The sequence below is a fragment of the Gigantopelta aegis genome, chromosome 10 (assembly GCF_016097555.1).
Source record: "Gigantopelta aegis isolate Gae_Host chromosome 10, Gae_host_genome, whole genome shotgun sequence".
NCBI classification, from domain to species: Eukaryota; Metazoa; Mollusca; class Gastropoda; order Neomphalida; family Peltospiridae; genus Gigantopelta; species Gigantopelta aegis.
Genome location: NC_054708.1, coordinates 3413783 through 3427600, shown reverse-complemented (window position 1 = coordinate 3427600; position 13818 = coordinate 3413783). Strand labels below are relative to the sequence as shown.

Sequence of the window (13818 nt, the reverse complement as noted above, 5' to 3'; positions counted from 1 at the left end):
TGCAATAAGGAAATGGGTTACCTGGATTTATTTCTGCGTAACCGATAAATGGGTTACCTGGATTTATTTCTGCGTAACCGATAAATGCATGCTCCATACAGAACTCTTACACCAGTGTAAGATACCAGATACCTGTGTAAGAGTTCTGTATGGAGTAGTGGATACTGACCTGGTTTAAAAGTTCTGTATGGAGTAGTGGGTACTGACCTGGTGTAAGAGTTCTGTATGGAGTAGTGGGTACTGACCTGGTGTAAGAGTTCTGTATGGAGTAGTGCGTACTGACCTGGTGTAAGAGTTCTGTATGGAGTAGTGCGTACTGACCTGGTGTAAGAGTTCTGTATGGAGTAGTGGGTACTGACCTGGTGTAAGAGTTCTGTATGGAGTAGTGGGTACTGACCTGGTGTAAGAGTTCTGTATGGAGTAGTGGGTACTGACCTGGTGTAAGAGTTCTGTATGGAGTAGTGGGTACTGACCTGGTGTAAGAGTTCTGTATGGAGTAGTGGGTACTGACCTGGTGTAAGAGTTCTGTATGGAGTAGTGGGTACTGACCTGGTGTAAGAGTTCTGTATGGAGTAGTGGGTACTGACCTGGTGTAAGAGTTCTGTATGGAGTACTGGGTACTGACCTGGTGTAAGAGTTCTGTATGGAGTAGTGGGTACTGAACTGGTGTAGGAGTTCTGTATGGAGTAGTTGGTATTGACCTGGTGTAAGAGTTCTGTATGGAGCATGGATACTGACCTGGTGTAGGAGTTCTGTATGGAGCAGTGGGTACTGACCTGGTGTAGGAGTTCTGTATGGAGTAGTTGGTATTGACCTGGTGTAAGAGTTCTGTATGGAGCATGGATACTGACCTGGTGTAGGAGTTCTGTATGGAGCAGTGGGTACTGACCTGGTGTAGGAGTTCTGTATGGAGTAGTGGGTACTGACCTGTATGGAGTACTGGGTACTGACCTGGTGTAAGAGTTCTGTATGGAGTAGTGGGTACTGAACTGGTGTAAGAGTTCTGTATGAAGCAGTGGATACTGACCTGGTGTAAGAGTTCTGTATGGAGTAGTTGGTACTGACCTGGTATAAGAGTTCTGTATGGAGTAGTGGGTACTGACCTGGTGTAAGAGTTCTGTATGGAGTAGTGGATACTGACCTGGTATAAGAGTTCTGTATGGAGTAGTGGGTACTGACCTGGTGTAAGAGTTCTGTATGGAGTAGTTGGTACTGACCTGGTATAAGAGTTCTGTATGGAGCAGTGGGTACTGACCTGGTGTAAGAGTTCTGTATGGAGTAGTGGGTACTGATCTGGTGTAGGAGTTCTGTATGGAGTAGTGGGTACTGACCTGGTGTAAGAGTTCTGTATGGAGTAGTGGGTACTGACCTGGTGTAAGAGTTCTGTATGGAGCAGTGGGTACTGACCTGGTGTAGGAGTTCTGTATGGAGCAGTGAATACTGACCTGGGTTAAGAGTTCTGTATGGAGTATGGATACTGGTGTAAGAATTTTGTTTGTTTTGTTTAACGAAACCACTAGAGCACATTGATTTATTAATCATTGGCTACTTGATGTCAAACAGTAATTTTGACATAGTTTTAGAGAGGAAACCCACTACATTTTTCCATTAGTAGCAAGGGATCTTTGATACGCATAGACAGGATAGCACATACCACGTCCTTTGATATATCAGCCATGGTGCACAGGCTGGAATGAGAAATAACTCAGTGGACCCAACGACGGGGATCGATCCCAGACCAATCATGCATCACTGGGCTACGTCAAGACCCTAATGTAAGAGTACTATACACAGCAGTGGATAGTAAATAGGAGTTCTATACACAGCAGTGGATAGTAAATAGGAGTTCTATACACAGCAGTGGATAGTAAATAGGAGTTCTATACACAGCAGCGGATAGTAAATAGGAGTTCTATACACAGCAGCGGATAGTAAATAGGAGTTCTATACAGAGCAGCGGATAGTAAATAGGAGTTCTATACACAGCAGCGGATAGTAAATAGGAGTTCTATACACAGCAGTGGATAGTAAATAGGAGTTCTATACACAGCAGTGGATAGTAAATAGTTCTATACACAGCAGTGGATAGTAAATAGGAGTTCTATACACAGCAGTGGATAGTAAATAGGAGTTCTATACAGAGCAGTGGATAGTAAATAGGAGTTCTATACAGAGCAGCGGATAGTAAATACGAGTTCTATACAGAGCAGTGGATAGTAAATAGGAGTTCTATACAGAGCAGCGGATAGTAAATAGGAGTTCTATACAGAGCAGTGGATAGTAAATAGGAGTTCTATACACAGCAGTGGATAGTAAATAGGAGTTCTATACAGAACAGCGGATAGTAAATACGAGTTCTATACAGAACAGCGGATAGTAAATAAGAGTTCTATACAGAGCAGCGGATAATAAATAGGAGTTCTATACAGAGCAGTGGATACTAAATAGGAGTTCTATACAGAGCAGTGGATACTAAATAGGAGTTCTATACAGAGCAGTGGATAGTAAATAGGAGTTCTATACAGAGCAGTGGATACTGAGTAGAATTCTATACAGAGCAGTGGATACTGACTGAGTTCTATATGGAGCAGTGGATACTGACTAGAAAAAAAGAAAGAAATGTTTTATTTAACGACGCACTCAACACATTTTATTTACGGTTATATGGCGTCAGACATATGGTTAAGGACCACACAGATTTTGAGAGGAAACCCGCTGTCGCCACTACATGGGCTACTCTTCCGATTAGCAGCAAGGGATCTTTTATTTGCGCTTCCCACAGGCAGGATAGCACAAACCATGGCCTTTGTTGAACCAGTTATGGATCACTGGTCGGTGCAAGTGGTTTACACCTACCGATTGAGCGTTGCGGAGCACTCACTCAGGGTTTGGAGTCGGTATCTGGATTAAAAATCCCATGCCTCGACTGGGATCCGAACCCAGTACCTACCAGCCTGTAGACCGATGGCCTGCCACGACGCCACCGAGGCCGGTAGGATACTGACTAGAGTTCTATACAGAGCAGTGGATACTGACTCAGTGTTCTCGCTGGGTAAAAATTAAAGGAGGGCGGCCGCTCGGCACCACACCCTTCAGAAAAACAACAACCAATAAACGTAAAGCCAAAAAAAAAAAAAAAAAGTGGTGGGGGGGGGGGGTGAGTAGTTTTGTTACCATATTGTTGTGTGTTGGTAGACTTTGTGAAAAGACATACTCCTTATTTTGCCTACAAAAAAGTGCAAAAAGGTTTATAAATACAAAATACAAGCAAACTCGTCTTTTAATTGAACCGAAGATGATATCGGTCTGAATTCACGGGCCGTTCCGTTTTCGCTGGAGCGATCAAAGTTTTAATATTATTATTTTTAATAAAGATTTCAAGATATACGAAAAACAATAAAAATGTTTGTAAAGTGATCTCCTAATGTCCGATACATTTTTGTTATTTCCATCTTCATCGAATGAATCGATCGCTGTGATAAAATATTATCGCCTGCTGATAAAAAGTAGTTTCGTTTTTGTAAAGGCGGTGTATATATTATTTGGCACTCAAGATAAATGATTTTAATGATAAACACTACCACTTCCGTTGTTTTTATAAGCGTTCATATCCCCCCAAAATGAAAAGTTTACAATATTTTATAAAGAACTGCTGAATAAACAGAATGACAAAGTAAAAATCATCAGTTACAACCAATTATGTCTGCAACCGAGGACAAAATATCAAACGATAGTTAGTGGAAACAAAAGACAGAATGACCGTTCTGATCACGTGACAAATTTGGCGCCAAATAAGAGGGGTTTTTTTCAATCGGGAGATTGCCGAATCCGTAAAAAATTAAATGTTTTCATTGCTCACATAAAATATAACTTTTATTGTGTCTATCAAACATACAAATGGATACAGATATTGGACAAAATAGAGGCTGTTAAAAATACTGTTAAATTACGTTAAGATAACTGTCGTAAATGTCTCGTCAATTGCTTTTTCATACACAACGCGGATTGTTTCCTTTGATGTTCAGTGTGCAGACTGATCGTTGTTTTTTGTGTGGAAAAAAGTGTGCATTTGGAAATAGTGGAGATAGGTGCTGGAAAATAAAGAGGGACGCTCAAAAATAAAGGAGGGCGGGGAACATGAAAGGAGGGGGCAAAATGCAATAGCGGGGCGGGGCGCCCCGCTTAAATGGAGCAGCGAGAACACTGCTGACTAGAGTTCTATACGGAGCAGTGGATACTGACTAGGAGTTCTATACAGAGCAGTGGATACTGATTATTGAGTTCTATACGGAGCAGTGGATACTAACTAGGAGTTCTATATAGAGCAGTGGATACTGATTATAGAGTTCTATACGGAGCAGTGGATACTGAGTAGAGTTCTATACGGAGCAGTGGATACTGACTAGAGTTCTATACGGAGCAGTGGATACTGAGTAGAGTTCTATACGGAGCAGTGGATACTGACTAGAGTTCTATACGGAGCAGTGGATACTGAGTAGAGTTCTATACAGAGCAGTGGATACTGAGTAGAGTTCTATACGGAGCAGTGGATACTGAGTAGAGTTCTATACGGAGCAGTGGATACTGACTAGAGTTCTATACAGAGCCTTGAGTACCAACCTGAGCCTTGAGAGACCTGGTGGAGAAGCTGCTGCACCTCGCACAGCAGGAGAAGCCAGCCGTTGTACGTGTGCTCCCACTGCACTATAGGACTGCCCCGCATCGTCTCACCACCATCACGACCTGGAACACAACAATCACAAACACTGGAGAGGAGAGAACGTGTGCTCCCACTGCACTATAGGACTGCCCCGCATCGTCTCACCACCATCACGACCTGGAACACAACAATCACAAACACTGGAGAGGAGAGAACGTGTGCTCCCACTGCACTATAGGACTGCCCCGCATCGTCTCACCTCCATCACGACCTGGAACACAACAATCACAAACACTGGAGAGGAGAGAACGTGTGCTCCCACTGCACTATAGGACTGCCCCGCATCGTCTCACCTCCATCACGACCTGGAACACAACAATCACAAACACTGGACCTGCCCTAACCCAACCCACTCATATACATCTCTCTAGTGATCAATTCTGGACATGCCCTGACCCAACCCACTCATATACATCTCTCTAGTGATCAATTCTGGACCTGCCATGACCCAACCCACTCATATACATCTCTCTAGTGATCAATTCTGGACCTGCCCTGACCCAACCCACTCATATACATCTCTCTAGTGATCAATTCTGGACCTGCCCTGACCCAACCCACTCATATACATCTCTCTAGTGATCAATTCTGGACCTGCCCTGACCCAACCCACTCATATACATCTCTCTAGTGATCAATTCTGGACCTGCCCTGACCCAACCCACTCATATACATCTCTCTAGTGATCAATTCTGGACCTGCCCTGACCCAACCCACTCATATACATCTCTCTAGTGATCAATTCTGGACCTGCCCTGACCCAACCCACTCATATACATCTCTCTAGTGTTCAATTCTGGACCTGCCCTGACCCAACCCACTCATATACATCTCTCTAGTGATCAATTCTGGACCTGCCCTGACCCAACCCACTCATATACATCTCTCTAGTGATCAATTCTGGACCTGCCCTGACCCAACCCACTCATATACATCTCTCTAGTGATCAATTCTGGACCTGCCCTGACCCAACCCACTCATATACATCTCTCTAGTGATCAATTCTGGACCTGCCCTGACCCAACCCATTCAAAACAATATCCCCAGTGGGTTCCATTTTCCTTTTGGGGCTATTTTTACACCCACTTTCTTAACTTTAATTCTTTCACACATTTAGATTCTGAATACTAAATAAGTGAATTACTGACAGATGACAAGTGTTACGTCTGTGACACTGGCAATGTATTATCTTTTAAGGTTGGCCTAACATACCTGTCATTGCAATCACCTGTCCAGTGACACCTGCTGGTATAACGAGTTCACCTGCAATAGAACAAAACAATCAGGTTAATATGTTCATTACCTATAAATAGTTCTGGAGTATACATAAGCACAGCATTGATCCAATTCATTTACAAAGCATAACATTGATCCGAGGTATTTATAAAGCACATATTGCTGGAGAATGAAATGAACAAGTACCATTAGCATAACACTTTCATTTTCGAGGTCACCAATACTGATGTCAAGCAGAAAGTTTGGAACTTTTTTTTACTGTTAAAACAAATCTTCTGTTATTAGTTAATAAGATATTGTGTAAAGTTGTAGGATGAGACGTAGAACACAGACCCTGATGAGACAATAGGGGTCCTGAATAGATGGGTGCTAGCTTACGTTAACAAGCCACGTAACACCTCAAAACAAGACTTATCTGTCTGGTGCACTCAGTGATCTTGACAGACTTACCTCTGGACATCTCAAAACAAGGCTAATCTATCTGGTGTGTCTGTGATGTTGACAGACTAACCTCTGGACATCTCAAAACAAGGCTAATCTATCTGGTGTGTCTGTGATGTTGACAGACTAACCTCTGGACATCTCAAAACAAGGCTAATCTATCTGGTGTCTCACTGATGTTGACAGACTAACCTCTGGACATCTCAAAACAAGGCTAATCTATCTGGTGTCTCAGTGATGTTGACAAGACTAACCTCTGGACATCTCAAAACAAGGCTAATCTATCTGGTGTCTCAGTGATGTTGACAGACTAACCTCTGGACATCTCAAAACAAGGCTAATCTATCTGGTGTCTCAGTGATGTTGACAGACTAACCTCTGGACACCTCAAAACAAGGCTTATCTATCTGGGCCAGGTTCCATAAAGAGATCTTATTGCAAAGATCATTGAGTGCATAAGATAGTAATACACTTAAGGTGATCTGAGCTCTAACTGTCTAAGATCGCTTCATGGGAAGGGGCCTAGTTGGACAGGAAAGCACTCAGTGATGTTGATGGACTAACCTCTGGACACCTCAAGGCTTATCTATCTGATATACAAGAAAGCACTAACAGATACTGATGGATTAACCTCTGTGTAGGGCAGTTTGTGTCTAGTGAGGGTGAAGACATTGGGTGGGACTAACTAACCTCTGGTGTAGGGACTAACTAACCTCTGGTGTAGGGCAGCTTGTGTCTGGTGAGGGTGAAGACCATGTTCCCACATGGCACCAGGTCCTGCGAGCTGTTGTTGTCCAGGTGTTCTGTGTACACAGTCAATTTGGACAGCGCCGCCTTCACCTGATACACAACAACAATATTAACTCATATACATCTTAATTTAACAACACAACAGTTAACTCCTATATATTTTCACCTGATACACACCAACACAACAGTTAACTCTTATATATCTTCCTCTGACAACACAAGTTAACTCCTACACATCTTCCTTTGATAACACAACAGTTAACTCCTACACATCTTCCTCTGACAACACAAGTTAACTCCTACACATCTTCCTCTGACAACACAAGTTAACTCCTACACATCTTCCTCTGACAACACAAGTTAACTCCTACACATCTTCCTCTGACAACACAAGTTAACTCCTACACATCTTCCTTTGATAACACAACAGTTAACTCCTACACATCTTCCTCTGACAACACAAGTTAACTCCTACACATCTTCCTCTGACAACACAAGTTAACTCCTACACATCTTCCTCTGACAACACAAGTTAACTCCTACACATCTTCCTTTGATAACACAACAGTTAACTCCTACACATCTTCCTCTGACAACACAAGTTAACTCCTACACATCTTCCTCTGACAACACAAGTTAACTCCTACACATCTTCCTCTGACAACACAAGTTAACTCCTACACATCTTCCTCTGACAACACAACAGTTAACTCCTACACATCTTCCTCTGACAACACAAGTTAACTCCTACACATCTTCCTCTGACAACACAAGTTAACTCCTACACATCTTCCTCTGACAACACAAGTTAACTCCTACACATCTTCCTTTGATAACACAACAGTTAACTCCTACACATCTTCCTCTGACAACACAAGTTAACTCCTACACATCTTCCTTTGATAACACAACAGTTAACTCCTACACATCTTCCTCTGACAACACAAGTTAACTCCTACACATCTTCCTTTGATAACACAACAGTTAACTCCTACACATCTTCCTCTGACAACACAAGTTAACTTCTACACATCTTCCTCTGACAACACAACAGTTAACTCCTACACATCTTCCTCTGACAACACAAGTTAACTCCTACACATCTTCCTTTGATAACACAACAGTTAACTCCTACACATCTTCCTCTGACAACACAAGTTAACTCCTATACATCTTCCTCTGATAACACAACAGTTAACTCCTACACATCTTCCTCTGACAACACAACAGTTAACTCCTACACATCTTCCTCTGACAACACAAGTTAACTCCTACACACCTTCATCTGACAACACAAGTTAACTCCTACACATCTTCGTCTGACAACACAACAGTTAACTCCTACACACCTTCATCTGACAACACAACAGTTAACTCTTGTACATCACTTATCACACAACATAAACCCGTATACGTTTTACCTGACAAACATAACAGTTGACTCTTATTATAGTTGATACTTGTAATACTAATAGTATAAAAAGAAACCACCACAAATCGAGCGCCAAACCTATAATTATCAGAGGCTTTCTGATAATCACTTCGGTGACTGTCAGTAGGTTTGACTGTGTCATTTATTACTTCACTGCACACACACTAACACACTACAGAAAAGACTTCAATGCTCACCTTTCTAGCACTGTCAACACTGGCCGAGGCCAGAGAGATGCTGAAACCAATAAACCTGGAGAACTCCAGCGGAAACCAGCTCATTGCAGAAGAGTACAAATTACCCACACCCTCCTCCAAACCCTGAAAACGAAATCAAACACAAATGTAGCAATGCAATCATAAAAAAGTAAATTAATTCTTACAGACACTCCAGGTTAACAAGTTAATGAACATTTACTAAGGGTAATGCAGTTGTCAAACATTCGGGTGTTAAGACTTGGATCACATAAGGACAGGTAAGGAAAGGAATGGTAGCACCTCAGTACTTTCTTTAACTATGGCTGAAACAAAAAGTTAAAGTTTGTTTTGTTTAACAACACCACTAGAGCACACTGATTTATTTATCATCAGCTATTTGTAATTCTGATATATAGTCTCAGAGAGGAAACCTGCTACATTTTTCCATTAGTGGCAAGCAATCCTTTATATGCACCATCACACAGACAGAACAGCACATGTATACCACTGACTTTGATATACAAGTTGTGGTGCACTGGCTGGAACAAAAAAATAGCCCAATGGGCCCACCGAAGGGGATCGACCTCAGACTGGTGGCACATCAGGCGAACACTTTACCTCTGGGCCACACATCCTGTGCCATGGCTATATCATGTCTAACACACGATTATTTCCACACTTGGTCTAGAAATACAGGAAACATGTTGCCACATAGGCTACTCCCGATGAACAGCAGCAAGGGATCTTTTAAATACTCTTTCTCGCAGACAAGAACACACATACCACAGTGCTTGACATGCCAGCTGAAGAGGAGTAGTTAACCCGACATAAAAACATGAAGCTTCCACCGAGGGTAATCAAAGATAGAATGAAAAAAAAAGTTTATTTAATGACACCCTCCACACGTTAGAGATAATTAGAGAGGAAACCTGCTTCCGCCCCTCTTTTTTCAATTAATTAGCAGCAAGGGATCTTTTATATGCACCATTCCACAGATAGGATAGTACATACCACGGCGTTTGTTACACCATCTGTAGTGCAGCTGGAATGAGAAATAGGCCTAGTCCTATGAGACCACAGACTGGGCCGTGCATCAGGCGAGTTCTTTACCATTGAGGGTGATCAATTCTCTGACCCATTAAACTCAAGATGAGCCCTCCACCAGGGACCTAAATTCCACCCCAATATAAGAGAACTACATTCAACCAAAAAGTAAAAAACAGACTAAAACACAAACCCAAGATGAGCCTTCCACCAGGGACCTATATTCCACCCCAATATAAGAGAACTACATTCAACCAAAAAGTAAAAAACAGACTAAAACACAAACCCAAGATGAGCCCTCTACCAGGGACCTATATTCCACCCCAATATAAGAGAACTACATTCCACCAAAAAGTAAAAACACTAACTAAAACACAAACCCAAGATGAGCCCTCCACCAGGGACCTATATTCCACCTTAATTTAACCTTCTGAGTACTGCAGGCGAGATATCTCGTCCGACGTGACTCGATATACTGTACACTGTATACAGTGCATTCCCCAATTCATATTTCCCACCGTTTTGCACACGACACTCACCGGAAACGGAAATATAATTAAAGAAAAAAGATTTTTTTTTCAAAATGGCGGTTTTTGTTTTGATTTTTTCAATTGAAAATACCTTGAAATTTTGAGTTCAAAACGTGGTTTTGGCAAGTATTTTCGCTTGACAACAATGGCGGCACGTCGCGGTCATTTTCAGGGATCGATAGCTGATTGTGACAGCTAATTTGATAATAAATTTGATCGTTTTACCAACAACGAAAATTACCAAATATTGCAATATGAATCATAGTTCGGGTTTTAAAAAAAATTCTGGTCAGAAAACCACTGTTATCGGGAATAATGGGCATAAATACTGGACAGCTGGCCACAAATGCCCGTAAGTAAATGCAACTTTTTCGATTTTTTGCCTAATTTTAATCACCATTAGCCGATCTAAAATAATAAAAATTACAAAAAAAGACACGAAAATAATACTTACCGATTCATATATGAACTTTATTTCATGTATTTATGAAACATTTAAGTGAATATATGTGATTAAAAATTATAAACTTGTACCCACTCAACGTGGTTTTTGTTAAAAATTAATCCAGTAGTCTAAAGGATAAGAGAACTACATTCCACCAAAAAGTAAAAACACTAACTAAAACCCAAACCCAAGATGAGCCCTCCACCAGGGACCTATATTCCACCCCAATATAAGAGAACTACATTCAACCAAAAAGTAAAAACACTGACTAAAACACAAACCCAAGATGAGCCCTCCACCAGGGACCTATATTCCACCCCAATATAAGAGAACTACATTCAACCAAAAAGTAAAAACACTGACTAAAACACAAACCCAAGATGAGCCCTCCACCAGGGACCTATATTTCACCCCAATGTAAGAAAACAACATTCCACCAAAACGTAAAAACACTGAATAAAAAAACACTCACTCGTTGCCACAAGTCCTCAGCATTTCCTTCCTGCTTCAACAATTTGATTGTCAAATCATTCAGTGACTGAAATCATATATATCACCAAACGTTACTCACAGAACCTTTCACAGGCTGGTCAGAACAATGAAAGTTTTTAGCAAACATAAATTATTCCAATAAAGAACACATGAAGATGAAGAACAATTTGTATGAGATACGTTCATCTGTAAGCTGACAGATTTGTGCCTATAGAACATGTATACAATTATTAATCCTCTCATATTGAGTATTTAGTAGACCTGATTAATATGATAGGTGGACATAAATTAACAGAATTGTGCCTACAGAACATGAGCTTTACAAATTAAAGAAAAGAGGGCCGTGTTAACATTTAAAAAATATTTTTTTAACAATTTAATTCTCTTTTAACCTGTAAGTTGCCAAGCGAGTCTTCTTGGTACAGGGACATGACCACATACAATAAAACATACAGCACGAACTGACAGATCGAGGAAATAATCTGAAAATAAACAAAACAATTCATAGTCAACAAGGAAAACACTTCAGGAGATACCACTAAAAAAATATGAATGGATGAATATGGGTAATGGATGGATGGATGGATGGATGGATGGATGGATGGATGGGATGAGCATTATTAAAGTAACAAGTAGAGTGATTACCGCATTTCAGAAGTAACAAGTAGAGTGATTACCGCGTTTCACAAGTAACAAGTAGAGTGATTACCGCGTTTCAGAAGTAACAAGTAGAGCGATCACCACGTTTCAGAAGTAACAAGTAGAGCGATCACCACGTTTCAGAAGTAACAAGTAGCTATTACCACGTTGCAGCCAATGAGCAATACTAAAGTAACAAGTAGAGCGGTTATCTTGTTTCCGTTGAAGGGCAATATTAAAGTAACAAGTAGAGCGGTTAACGTGTTTCCGTTGAAGGGTAATATTAAAGTAACAAGTAGAGCGGTTACCGTGTTTCCGTTGAAGGGCAATATTAAAGTAACAAGTAGAGCGGTTAACGTGTTTCCGTTGAAGGGCAATATTAAAGTAACAAGTAGAGCGGTTACCGTGTTTCCACTGAAGGGCAATATTAAAGTAACAAGTAGAGCGGTTACCGTGTTTCCGTTGAAGGGCAATATTAAAGTAACAAGTAGAGCGGTTACCGTGTTTCCGCTGAAGGGCAATATTAAAGTAACAAGTAGAGCGGTTACCGTGTTTCCGTTGAAGGGCAATATTAAAGTAACAGTAGAGCGGTTAACGTGTTTCCGTTGAAGGGCAATATTAAAGTAACAAGTAGAGCGGTTATCTTGTTTCCGTTGAAGGGCAATATTAAAGTAACAAGTAGAGCGGTTAACGTGTTTCCGTTGAAGGGCAATATTAAAGTAACAAGTAGAGCGGTTAACGTGTTTCCGTTGAAGGGCAATATTAAAGTAACAAGTAGAGCGGTTAACGTGTTTCCGTTGAAGGGCAATATTAAAGTAACAAGTAGAGCGGTTAACGTGTTTCCGTTGAAGGGCAATATTAAAGTAACAAGTAGAGCGGTTAACGTGTTTCCGTTGAAGGGCAATATTAAAGTAACACGTAGAGCGGTTAACGTGTTTCCGTTGAAGGGCAATATTAAAGTAACAAGTAGAGCGGTTAACGTGTTTCCGTTGAAGGGCAATATTAAAGTAACAAGTAGAGCGGTTAACGTGTTTCCGCTGAAGGGCAATATTAAAGTAACAAGTAGAGCGGTTACCGTGTTTCCGCTGAAGGGCAATATTAAAGTAACAAGTAGAGCGGTTAACGTGTTTCCGTTGAAGGGCAATATTAAAGTAACAAGTAGAGCGGTTACCGTGTTTCCGCTGAAGGGCAATATTAAAGTAACAAGTAGAGCGGTTAACGTGTTTCCGTTGAAGGGCAATATTAAAGTAACAAGTAGAGCAGTTAACATGTTTCCGTTGAAGGGCAATATTAAAGTAACAAGTAGAGCGGTTAACGTGTTCCCGTTGAAGGGCAATAGTAAAGTAACAGTAGAGCGGTTACCGTGTTTCCATTCAAGAGCAATATTAAAGTAACAAGTAGAGCGGTTACCGTGTTTCCGCTGAAGGGCAATATTAAAGTAACAAGTAGAGCGGTTACCGTGTTTCCGCTGAAGGGGTCCGTGTTGACGAGATCCAGCAGCACTGTGAAGACTCCGAGCTGTAGAGAGAGATTTCCGAGTTTCCTCGTTACGATCTGCGACTCCTCGTCCTCCAAGTAGAGTTGTCGAATCAAGGCCCAGCACAGATACAGCGGGCCATGAATAGATTCCTGACCCAGATTCGCAAACAGCTTGTCAACATCCTGGATAGAGAAAACAAAAACAGTGGTTTTGCAATTCACTAAATTTAAACTCTGATGTTCTCGTATTTTCAAAAAGTACTGAACGACACCTTAATAAATGTTATTAAAAACACAGCATTTAGCATAAATAACATTTCAAACCAAACTGAAAACAAGTAAAACCATATTTACAAAGAAAAACACAAACAAAGAATCTTTAAAAATTTGGGTGGGATGTCTAAATTCAAACA

The 13818-nt window shown here is 41.0% G+C and overlaps 1 protein-coding gene across 1 annotated transcript in view; it reads right to left on the bottom strand.

The window, feature by feature from the left end:
* Positions 1–13818, bottom strand: part of LOC121382808 (nucleoporin NUP188-like) — a 137070-nt gene that overhangs the window by 98120 nt on the left and 25132 nt on the right. Inside the window, exons 13-19 of the mRNA XM_041512428.1 lie at positions 13385–13588; positions 11680–11769; positions 11268–11333; positions 8777–8899; positions 7111–7237; positions 5933–5983; positions 4621–4743 (exon numbers count right to left, since the gene is read on the bottom strand). Of these exons, the coding sequence (XP_041368362.1) occupies positions 4621–4743; positions 5933–5983; positions 7111–7237; positions 8777–8899; positions 11268–11333; positions 11680–11769; positions 13385–13588 (784 nt within the window). The remainder of the gene's footprint in view (positions 1–4620; positions 4744–5932; positions 5984–7110; positions 7238–8776; positions 8900–11267; positions 11334–11679; positions 11770–13384; positions 13589–13818) is intronic.